General features: G+C 38.2%; 1 protein-coding gene across 12 annotated transcripts in view; it reads left to right on the forward strand.

Moving 5' to 3' along the window:
• BCAS3 (BCAS3 microtubule associated cell migration factor) overlaps positions 1-12510 on the forward strand; it is a 703083-nt gene that overhangs the window by 343083 nt on the left and 347490 nt on the right. For all 12 annotated transcript variants that reach the window (XM_024234727.3, XM_024234725.3, XM_024234724.3 and 9 more), the window contains 3 exons: positions 3335-3459; positions 6557-6722; positions 9413-9513. In XM_024234727.3, the coding sequence (XP_024090495.1) occupies positions 3335-3459; positions 6557-6722; positions 9413-9513 (392 nt within the window). The remainder of the gene's footprint in view (positions 1-3334; positions 3460-6556; positions 6723-9412; positions 9514-12510) is intronic.

Here is a 12510-nt window from a genome sequence, read left to right on the forward strand (position 1 = left end):
CATTGTGGAAAAGTTCATACATGGTATGTCACTGGCATATTGCTAGAAAAGCCCTTCTACTTCTGCCAAGCTTTCTTGGACTTCTAAAAACTTAGGATGAAGGGCAGATTGAACCCAAGTTAAAATTTCTAACTTTGAGTGTATCCCATAGAAGATATTTTATTCATAACGTTCTTTTTATTAGATTATTTCTCCTTTTTATTCCTCTGCAGATCTTAAAGACACACACATATTTTTATGTTTTTATTTTGCTGAAATACCACAATCATTCCAAATTATAGATTGATGATAGAAATAACTTGATATGAGTGTGTTTACCCAATATGCTTCATACCCAACACACAACACTATGTTATGTAGCAGATAGCAAGTTATTTTCAGGGTGAAAACTCTTTTGACTCCTTAATAAACACAGACTTTTACCAATGGAATTTAAGGCCCTATAAGAGGAAAAAAGAAATGATGAAATATAAGAATAAAAATGATAATTCTTTACTGAAATTAAACATAGTTTTACCATAAAATACTTATTCTCTGTAGGAGATACTGAGCTTATGTAAAAATAACACTGTGTTGATGCTTTTTACTTGTGTGTTCCAAAACAGAATTGTATGTAACTTATAGATGTATAAGAGATTTTAGCTTTTGACATGAGCTGATTAGACTGTAAACTAGTAAACATACAAAAAATATTTTTTGTATGTCAAAAAACTAAATTGATGTCCTCTCATTTTTCTACTTTTTATTTTCATGTTAGAAAGTTTGCCATCTGGCCTGGAAGCAACTATTTTTAAGTCTGTTTAGGATGCATACTTCAGAGGGACCATATTTTCTCTTAAGAAGAGGCATGCTCACTTGTTACTTACCACATGATTTAAAAACAACAACAATGACATCCAGTAATTTGCAAAGAGCTTTGAGTTTGTCCCAATGAAGCTTGTTGGTACATTGTAGTAGCTTTGTTCTCTGATGGTGATTCTAGTAAAAGCACATAGTCGCACAACTGCAAACTGCTTTCAAAAAATTCTACAATACTTTTCTCTTTCCCGTTCCCCCAGCCCCCATCTTCCCAAAACTCCTAAGGATTAAAAATGACCAGTGGTACCTCAAAGATACCAGCTAGAGGAATTTGTCAGTTCAATGATAGCAGTTTAGTGATGGAAATAAAAGCTTTGAAAGAAGCCTTATATTCTCAGGTAATGCAACAGAGAGCATCATAACCAGAAAGAACAATTCTGATGCCAGTGACCCAGATATCATGAGAAGGTGCATATTTGTTCAGGTATAGGGCAGAGGAGAGTCTTCCTTTCTGGAGGTATGTTACTGCAGTTGTGACAGATGCAAGTATGAAGAGGTGAAACAGTTTATAGAGCCAGATTCAGCTTCCCACAGAAACTTTTTATTTGAAAACAATGTCTTTATTCCCTGTCACTGGAAGTCTCACTGTGACTGGTTGACATTTTAGGCATGGATTTTTTCTGTTGCAGGAATAATGAGAAGTGTTTTAAGAAATGTTAATGGCAGAAGAGGTTTCTTTCATATATAGTAATATGCATTACCATGGATTTTGTTCAAAGTGGGGAGACCAAAGGGACCAATCATGGTTGCCTCTGATCCAGACTTAGCCATCCTTAGAGGAAGATGTTTAAACAAGCCTCAGGAAATAAGATGTCTGAGAGACTATTTAAAATGTCATAGGAACTGGGAAACTGAGATTACCAAAGCAAAGTCTGAATTTTTTGAAGATTAGGTTGGGGCTGAGGGCCATATAGAAGAGTTAGTATTTGCTGAGTACTGTGATATGGGAAAGTACTGCCCTGGGAACTTTACCTGCTTTGTCTAATATAGTGGTTCTCAGAGTTGAGCATGCATCAGAATCATCTGGAGGTTTTGTTTCAAAACACGGATTGTTGGGCTCCATTCCCAGAGTTTCTGATTTAGTAGGTCTGGGATGGGGCCTATGAGTATTTGCTTGCACTCCTAAGAAGTCCTCAGGTGGTACTATGAGCTGGGGACAGTGCTTTGAGACAACATAATCATTAAAATAATCCTATGAAGTAGGCATTACTATTTCTGTTTTACATATTAGTAGTCTGAGCTCTGAGAGGTTAAATAACTTAACCAAAAGTCACACAGCTCAGAGGTGCCGGCACTGGGATTCAACTATATGTTTCTTCCTGACTTCAAAACTATCTCTTTCCATCCTACCATACTTTAGTAAAGGATGAAAACAAAAATTCAGCAAAATAAGGTAGAACTAATGTTTGACATTGGAGGCTGACTAGCAGAGGGGAACATCAGAGCTCTTGTTTTTATTGTTTCCTACCTGGGCTGTGATCTTGACCAGTGCACGATGAGGCTACTGGTTTATGAATTAGAGAAAATAATTTATCAAAGGTGGTTGGCAAAATTGCTTTGGGAAGCCCTTGATAAACCAGAAGAGAACAGAAATACGGGATTGAAAAGATGTGAGGTCGATATTAGAAGCTGAACATGAAAACTTATTTGTGGGAAACAGGAGATCTACTTCTTTTGAATGGCAGTGACAGGAAGTAATGGCAGTTACTAAATGTGTCCTCAGACATATGAGCAACAGAAAAGATTTAGGTTTGAGAGGCTATTGATATGGAACTCCACCTTGGTCTTTTTCACTGAACAAAAATAGACATATCATTTTCACAAATCCAAGAAGAAAAAGAGACAACAGGAAGATCAGCGAATATAATTGCATTAGATGATTAGCTGTTCTCCCCTTGCACTATCTAACTCTTCATAGCATTGTGGTCGAGAGAGCATTTTCAAGGCTTCATTCTATATCACCTCATTTTCATCCATGCTGTCTAAATTCATTTATACTGTTAATCCCACATGTTATAGATTGGTGCAAAAGTAATTGCAGTTTTTGCCATTAAAGGCAGTGGCAAAAACCACAATTACTTTTGCATCAACCTAATATATATAGAAATGAAGTGATAAACCATTTTATTATTATGAGATGTTCATGCTGGTACTATTGCTTCACTTTGAAATTTCTATGGAAATGTTACTCATCTGAAAAGAAGTGACTTGGATTTTGCCAGCACATACTTCAAAAAGGAGTTGATTTTTATTGGTCTTATAAATGTTGCTCTCTTTACAAAACTCTGGAACTTTGAAATAATTCTATTTTTACTCCAGAACATAGTCTCACGTCACCATTTATTACTTAAGGCAAAATGCATGTTCATATTGGAGGATTTGAATAGGGGTGGAATTTAAAGGAAAAACTGTCATTACCTAAAGGAGTGTCATTTCATCATGATAATTGTTTTTTACTGTTATTTTATTTTTTAAGCAAAGTTAAACCTCCTCCACAAATTTCACCCAGCAAATCGATGGGCGGAGAATTTTGTGTGGCTGCTACCTTCGGAACATCCAGGTCATGGTTTGCAAATAATGCAGGTCTGAAAAGAGAAAAAGGTATGTATTTTGACTGAAAAATGAATGCTCTATTTGTAATTTTTGCTTCTTAAGGAAAATTATTAGCAGTCCCCCTAGAATAATCTTGTACCCAGTAGTCTGGAAACCAATTTTTTTAATGTAGTTAGCATGTCACTTCTCAACTACTCAAGCCTAGTCAAGAAGAAAAACTTATCCTCTCAGTATGAACGTTAATGAATTGGCTACTGAGTGATTTTGTTTTGTTTTGTTGGTGACAATCTACAGGTGATCTCAATGCTGTCAATTCTATACCCATTTTATACCTTTTACGTTTTTACAAGCTAGTTTCACCCCTGGTCTGTGAAGTACAGAGAGGAAAAGCGTCATTGTCTCTGTTTTAGAGATGAAGAACTTGAGACCAGCAAGTTTAAATATCTTAGCTAAAAGCACTGGTTAGTCAGGCAATGGAATCAGAGTTTGAAACCAGATTTTCTAATGCTAAAAATCTTCACATAAAAAAAATCAACTCTGCCATGTTTTAAAAACACAATTAAGGCCAGTCGCAGTGGCTCACGCCTGTAATCCCAGCACTTTAGGAGGCAGAGGCGGGCAGATCACGAGGTCAGGAGATCAAGACCATCCTGGCCAACATGGTGAAACCCCATCTCTACTAAAAATACAAAAATTAGCTGGGCGTGGTGGTGCATGCTTGTAATCCCAGCTGCTTGGGAGGCTGAGGCAGGAGAATAGCTTGAACTCGGGAGGCGGAGGTTGCAGCGAGCCAAGATCACACCACTGCACTCCAGCCTGGCGACAGAGCAAGACTCCATCTCAAAAAAAAAAAAAAAAAAAAGAGGAAACATCCTGCCACTGAGAAATAAGGCTCAGCTTTTGTGGTTACCATTGCTCCTTTGAATTAATATACAGTAGTCTCTCCTTATCTGTGGAGGATACATCCAAGACCTCCAGTGGATGGGCCGAAACCTCGGATGGTACGGAGCCCTATATGGTACAGTGCATTTCAGTCTAATAACTGAGACAGGTACTATGGGACTAATGGGCTGGTAGCGTATACAGCGTGGATATGCTGGACAAAGGATAATTCATGTCCCAGGCAGGACAGATGGGACAATGAGAGATTTTACCACGCTATTCAGTCTGCCATTTGAAGTTTATGAATTGTTTATTTCTGGAATTTTCCGTTTAATATTTTTGGACCACAGTTGACCATGGGTAACTGAACTCGCACCTAAGGAGGGACTACTGTAGTTATTATCTTTCTAATCCCTGCTTTGATCACCAGAGTCAGTACCTAAAATGTTTATAGGATTAATGCTTTATAGCATGTGAATCCTTATTGCTTCTGTTTAGAAGAGAATACCTACATTCATAAACCAAGTATATAATTTTGAATGTTATGATTTTCCCCTTAATATTTTAGTATTATTAAAGTAGGTCACAAACTGGGTTGTTACTGGGGCACTTCTCTGGTGAGTTCCACAGGCTGTATTGTTCTTGGCAAAATGGCTCTCCTTTATGCTAACACTGGCAGTCAGACATGAGCCCTTTCTCTTGTTATCGCCTTTCAGTGACCCTTTCCTTGGTAATGGGATCTCAGGCGCAGCAGGTTCCTTACCTAAGTGGGAGAGGATACTGTTAAGTATGCAAGCCTTCCATTTCCTTATCCCATCTTTATTTTTTTTGTTACCTCCTTAGGTTTAATGATGCTATCGAAAGGACTTTTTGTTACTAGTTAAAACCCTCTGAGAAGCTCGATTTCAAATGCTTCTCCCTTCTGTTCTAATTACCTTTTTAACTTGCTACTCCTTTATGTCCCTCTGGCTGATCATTAGCTATTTTCTCAAATCAGCTGTAATTGATTCGCCTGACACAGAGATAAGATGACCCACCCAGCATTCATGAGTGATTTTATATGCTCCTAGGTTTACTGTAAAACCCGAGAGAGAGGACTAAATCTGTTTTGCTAGTGAGTACATGTGTATTCCTTATAAAGTCAGTTGATTAGATCCATATTCAGCACCTAACTTCTGAAAGTATGGCTGATCTTCGTTTACCGTGGGACCAGTGATCCCATGGAGAGAAAGAAGAGGATTTGGGGGAAGGGGATGCACATGCATGCCTGTGTATGTGTGTTGAATAGACTTTATTTTCTAAAGGAGCTTTAGGTTCATAGCCAAATGAGCAGAAGGTCCAGAGATTTTTTCATATATACCTTCTGTCTCCACACATGCAAAGCCTCTTATTATCAGTATCCCCCACCAGAGTGGTACATGTGTTTGGATTGATGAACCTACATTGACACATCAGATGTTTTTTGTTTGTTTTGATCCACAAATTTAAGTTCTAAATTTAAGTATTCTGAGAAAAAAATAGATGAGACATTAGGCTGATTTAGGCATACAACTAACCTTTCATGCGAGTCATTTGGTACATGCAGGGTAACTAAATCCTAGTCCATACATTATTCCTTTTCAGTTAGTCCATTTCCTGATATCATTCATTTTTCGTAATGTGGGACAAATTACATTGTAGACAAGTACAAAAGTCTATAAAGTATTTTACTATATTCGGATTTGGAGAATATTAGTATCATTCTTGAAATAAGTTGCTTAAGATTGAAAATACTCTGATATCATAGACATTTTCATATTCACTAGCATGTACTTATATGAGGCAACCTTTAGGCAAGGAACAAGCACCATATGAAAAAATTCCTGTCGTCTGAGCATGGTGGCTCACGCCTTTAATCCCAGCACTTTGAGAGGCTGAGGTGCACAGATCACCTGAGGTCAGGAGTTCGAGACCAGCCTGACCAACATGGTGAAACCCCGTCTCTACTAAAAATACAAAAATTAGCCGGGCGTGGTGATGGGAGCCTGTAATCCCAGCTACTTGGGAGGCTGAGGCGGGAGAACCACTTGAACCAGGGAGGCGGCAGCCTGGGCAACAAGAGCAAAACTCCATCTCAGAAAAAAAGAAAAAGAAAAAATTCCTGTCTTTTCATTTTCTCTGAGCAGCCTCAGGAGCAGACTGATAAGATCATTAACTTGTAAAAATTATTCTGTGCTTCATTTATGCCATCATAACACATCAGGTTCTGTTTCTCTGTTTGTAGATCAGTCCAAACAAGTTGTAGTTGAGTCCCTGTACATTATCAGTTGCTATGGCACCTTAGTGGAGCACATGATGGAGCCACGACCCCTCAGCACTGCACCCAAGATTAGTGACGACACGCCGCTGGAAATGATGACATCGCCTCGAGCCACCTGGACTCTGGTTAGGTAGTACCTCCTTTCTTTTTTTCTTTTTAACAGCTTCATTAAGGTATAGAAGATTAAAAGTGTATAATTTGATAAGTTTTGACATGCATGCAGCTACGAAATCATCACCACAATTAACATGGTAAACAGATACATCGCTCTCAAATATTTCTTTCTGACCCTTTGTAATCTCTCCTTCTTTCACCCCCTTTGTCTCTACAGATTAGTTTACAGTTTCTAGAATTTTTTTTTTTTTTTTTGAGATGGAGTCTTCCCTCTGTCGCCCAGGCTGGAGTGCAGTGGCACGATCTCAGCTCAAGCGATTCTCCTGCCTCAGCCACTTGAGTAGCTGGGACTACAGGCACACACCACCACACCTAGCTAATTTTTTTGTATTTTTAGTAGAGACGGAGTTTCACCATGTTGGCCAGGATGGTCTCGATCTCCTGACCTCGTGATCTGCCCGCCTCAGCCTCCCAAAGTGCTGGAATTACAGGCGTGAGCAACTGTGCTGGCCCAGTTTCTAGAATTTTATATAAATGGAATCATATAGTATGTAATTTTTTTAATCTCACTTTCATCTAGCAAAACAAACAATACTTCATTCCTTTTTTTTTTTTTTTGGAGACAGTCTCGCTCTGTTGCCCAGGCTGGAGGGCAGTGGCACGATCTCAGCTCACTGCAGCCTCCACCTGCCGTGTTCAAGCCATTCTCCTGCCTCAGCCTCCTGAGTAGCTGGGACCACAGGCGCCTGCCATCCCATCTGGCTAATTTTTAGTAGAAATAGGGTTTCACCATGTTGGCAAGGTTGGTCTCATACTCTTGACCTCAGGTGATCCACTTGCCTTGGCCTCCCAAAGTGCTGGGATTATAGGCATGAGCACCTGGCCTTTCATTACTTTTTCATTTGACATAATTTACATACAATAAAAGTAACCCATTAAAAGTGACTTTTCACAAATTTGTGCACTTATCACTGCAATCAGTTCTCATCACCCTAAAAAGAAACCTCATACTCATTAGCAGTCACTCCTTATTTTTCTCCAACCCTTCAGACCTAGGCAGCAGCCAGTTTACTTTCTTTCTCTATGGATTTTGCTACTCTGATCATTTCATGTAAGTGGAATCATATAATATGTGACCTTTTGTGTCTGGCTTCTTTCACTTAGCATATTTTCAAGATCTATGCATGTTGTAGCATGTGTCAGAACTTCACTCCTTTTTATGGCTACATAGTACTCCATTATATGGTCATACTGCATTTTGTTTATCCATTTATTAGTTGATGGATATTTCTACTTTTTAAGCTGTTATTAAATAATGTTGCTGTGAACATTCATGTACAGATTCTTGTGTGAACATTTTTTTTTTTTTTTTTCTGAGACAGAGTCTCACTCTGTCACCCAGGCTGGAGTGCAGTGGCGTGATCTCGGCTCACTGCAAGCTCCACCTTCCGGGTTCACGCCATTCTCCTGCCTCAGCCTCCTGAGTAGCTGGGACTACGGGTGCTAGCCACCACGCCAGCTAATGTTTTGTATTTTTACTAGAGACAGGGTTTCACTGTGTTAGTCAGGATGGTCTTGATCTCCTGACCTCGTGATCCACCCACCTTGGCCTCCCAAAGTGCTGGGATTACAGGCGTGAGCCACCGTGCTGGCCCATGAACATATTTTTTTAATTGTCTTCTGTATGTACCTTGGAGAATACCTCTGTTTGAACTTATTTCCCCCTTGCACTTCTGTGTTAAATTTTCTTGGACTTATGCTTCCTCTATTTGCAATCTCATGCTCACTGAAAAGAGAGAGTAACATTGAGATAGCCATTAAGGGGAATAGAAACTAATATAGATAGATTCGAAGGTTTCTCTGAAAGTAATTCTCCAAGATACAGTAGTTAAGCCTTTTTGGAATGTTTATTAAGAATCAGAGTCCATCTCAAACGTGCATAATGATTAGAATCTTTATAAGCTATAACCAAAAGGAAAAATAACCTGGAATAGAACCTCTTTAATATAGTTCATTGTCCAGGAGAGAGAAAATTGCTCCTGACATGTATGGAAGGAAACAGACAAAAATGGATATGAAAATGATCCCTGTCCTTTTGACATTTTAAAATATTCTTGTATTGATTTTTGGAGGCTCCAGCATTCTTTACTACTACTTTACCATGCTGGATTGATCTGATCAATATCTGATTTATCAAGTTTATTTAGGAGTGGGCAGATCTAATTAAAATTACTACACTATCATTGTTGAAATAGTAACTTACTTCAGAACTCAGATGCTAATTTCATCTATAATAAGTCATCCATTTACGCAGCTGTGTTTTATTAACCATTTTTACCTACTTCATTTTATTTTAAAATATACACATATTTTAAGAATAGAGAGGTTAGAAATTACATAAATTAGAACTAGTTCGTTATAACAGTTGAATTTTACACCTGTTTAATCTTCTGAATGTCTTGCCTATCCTGTTGGAGGGTCTTCTGCTGTTAAGCTTATATTGACTGCATGTTATTTGTATGAAAGACTGCCACCTTTTTATTTTTTCTAAGCAGATGGCCTTGTGTTTCAGGTTTCATCACATTCATTTTAATGATCACAAAAGTAGTGTGAGTTTAAGTCACTGTTCATAAGTGATGACAGTCATGGTGATTTACATCCCATCTATTAAGCTTAAATATTAATATTCTTCTCCTGTTTCCTTAGAACCCCTCAATGGAATGAATTGCAGCCACCATTTAATGCAAACCACCCTCTGCTCCTCGCTGCAGATGCAGTACAGTATTATCAGTTCCTGCTTGCTGGCCGTAAGTAGTTCAGATTTTTTTTTTTTCCTTTCGTATGGTCTATTCGGATTTCATCTTAAAATGCTAGCTTTGAAAGCAAACATTACCACTGGTCCATAGGCCATAGGCCTTAAAGAATCAGTCTGAGGCAAATAAGATATTTAATACGAATATAAACTGTAAGCCTTAGTATACATTATGTCTCTGACTGCTTATATTCTTTACCTATGAAATATATTCCTGTAATAAAAGTTAAGTTGATAGGGAATATCTGGAGGGCTCAAAAATTCAAACAAACATAAAAACAACTACCTGAAAATACTAGGATATAATAAAAAGTTTCATAAAGCTTGGAATCTGTTTCTAACATGGAAAAAAAAAAAACCCAAAACTTAGCACAGTTAAAAGTGCAACTATGAAAACAATGCCAGCAGGCTTTTCTTTTGGTAGAATTTTACTTGCAATAATGAGGTAAAGATTTCAACTATATTTGTTTATTTGTTTACTTATATGTTTAAGCATGAGCATTTGTAGAGACTGAACCAAGTTCATTGACCTAGATACAGCCTTTTTATATGGGAGGCATTTAAAGGCAATTTAGTGTTTATTATCCAGTTTGCGTTTATAGAATTAAAAATTATTTACAATTATAATTCAGTTTTGTAGATATAGACAGAATCCTTAGTTTAGTTTGATGGCTCTGAGTAGTGCATGCTTTAAAGAAAATTCTTAAAAATCAACATTGACATGCTTTTAATGAAACTTTGTTGTATTTAACACATTATCTTGCCTGGTATATTAGAAAGCATGAATTAAAATAGTTGTCGAATGATTTTATCTTTATAATGTGTTACATATTATACTGGAAACAGAAATATTTTATAGACTTTGCTCTCAAGTTATGAAACTCCATAACTGTAATCAATAGTTGGCAGTCTTGCTCTCTCATATTATTGTTGAACTCTGCTTTTTCTAGGACATTTTTATTGAGTGCCTACTATGTGTGAGGCAGTTCTGATTTAAAGGTGATTAGTATATTGCTTCTCTCCTCAATGAATTCCCTAATTCAGGAGATAGACATTTAATAAAAAAGTAAAATAAAGTGGGGTAGGTGTATCAGTGGAGGGTTATAAATTGAACTGTGAGAGCAGTCACGTGTGTTGCCTACGGCATCACAGACGGGTGATATGTAAATGGTTTTCAGATTGATTCAAGAAGCAGTGCATATAGAAGTTGTTAGTTTCTAGATTTTTTAAGCATATATTTAACTATCATATGAACTGGAAAAATACATGACATTAATATGATATGAAATAAGAATCATGAGTACATTTTCCATTACCTCTTAAGGAGCAAAACTAACTAATTGTTGAATTAAGCATAGTTGACTCTTTCAGAGTTAATATTGTGTTTTGTGTTGTTATTTTGATACCTATTAAGTCTATTTAATAGACATACAATAACAAGTCTGAAATATTTACAAAACACATGAGGAAAAGATACAGCTGTATCTATCTCTTAATTGTTTTTTGTTCCAGTGATTGACCTTATTGACATTACACTCTGCTTGATTTTAGCTGCCCTAAACACCTTTGTCTAATGCTCAGAACAACAAAAATCCCCAGGTGCATAATTTAAAAACCACCACGGTCGGCAGTAGTAAGCCATTACATGTTTTCAAGCATAGGAATGACACCATCAAAATTGTATTTTAGAAAGATCATTCTGGGCTCGGCACAGTGGCTCACGTCTGTAAGCCCAGCACTTTGAGAGGCTGAAGCGGGAGGATCACTTGAGGTCAGGAGTTTGAGACCAGCCTGGCCATCATGGTGAAACCCCATCTCGACTAAAAATACAAAAAAATTAGCTGGGTGTGGTGGTGCATGCCTGTAATCCCAGCTTCCTGGGAGGCTGAGGCAGGAGGATGACTTGAACTTGGAAGGTGGAGGTTGCAATGAGCCAAGATTGCGCCCTTGCGTTCCAGCCTAGGCAACAGAGCAAGACTACATCTCACAAAAAAAAAAAAAAAAAAAGAAAGAAAGAAAGAGAGAAAGAAAGAAAGATCACTCTGGCAGCACTGCAGCAGGAAATTCAGAGGAAGGGAGTGGAGGCTAGGTGATCCTAGAGCAAGATGAGACCTTAAATTAATGCTGTATTGCAGAGAAGACAGACCTGTGAGACGTTTAATAGTTGGCATAGAAAAGAATTAGAGGCTGGACACAGTGGCTCACGCCTGTAATCCTAGCACTTTGGGAGACTGAGGTAGGCAGATCGTCTGAGCTCAGGAGTTTGAGACCAGCCTCGGCAACATAGTGAAACCCTATCTCTACTAAAACACACACAAAAAATCACCCAGGTGTGGTGGCGTACACTTGTACTCCCAGTTGCTCAAGAGGCTGAGGCATGAGAATTGCTTGAACCTGGGAGGTGAAGGTTGGAGTGAGCCGAGATGGTGTCACTGCACTCCAGCCTGGGCGACAAAGTGAAACTCTGTCTCAAAAAAGAGAGAGACAATTTGAAACTAAGTAGTTACTAATGATTCTGTAGTTTCTCATATGGAATACAGCAGGTCCTTGAATGATGTCATTTTGTTTAACATCAATTCTTTATAAGGCTGATGAGAAAAAATAATCGCTCCCTGCCTGGGACCATTGCATGTGTGGAGTTTTCACATTCTCCCCATGTCTGCGTGGGTTTTCAATGGGTACAGAGGTTTTCTCCCTGATACCAAAGGTATGCATGTTAGGTTAATTGGCATGGCTACATCGTGTCCCAGGCTGAGTAAATATGGGCCTGTGTGTGCAAGAGTGCCCTGCAATCGAATGGTGTCCTGTCTAGGATTGGGTCCTGCCTTGCACCCTGAGCTGCCAGGATATAGGCTCTGTCCACCCACAACTCTGAATGAGTGAATACAAATTATTGTAAAATAAAAATTCTTAAAATATATGGTAAATCACACAAATGCACGACAATAAATGAGTCTATATGAAAGTGCTCAGCAAGCCCAGCATATTGGTT

The sequence above is a fragment of the Pongo abelii genome, chromosome 19, assembly GCF_028885655.2.
Source record: "Pongo abelii isolate AG06213 chromosome 19, NHGRI_mPonAbe1-v2.0_pri, whole genome shotgun sequence".
NCBI lineage: Eukaryota > Metazoa > Chordata > Mammalia > Primates > Hominidae > Pongo > Pongo abelii.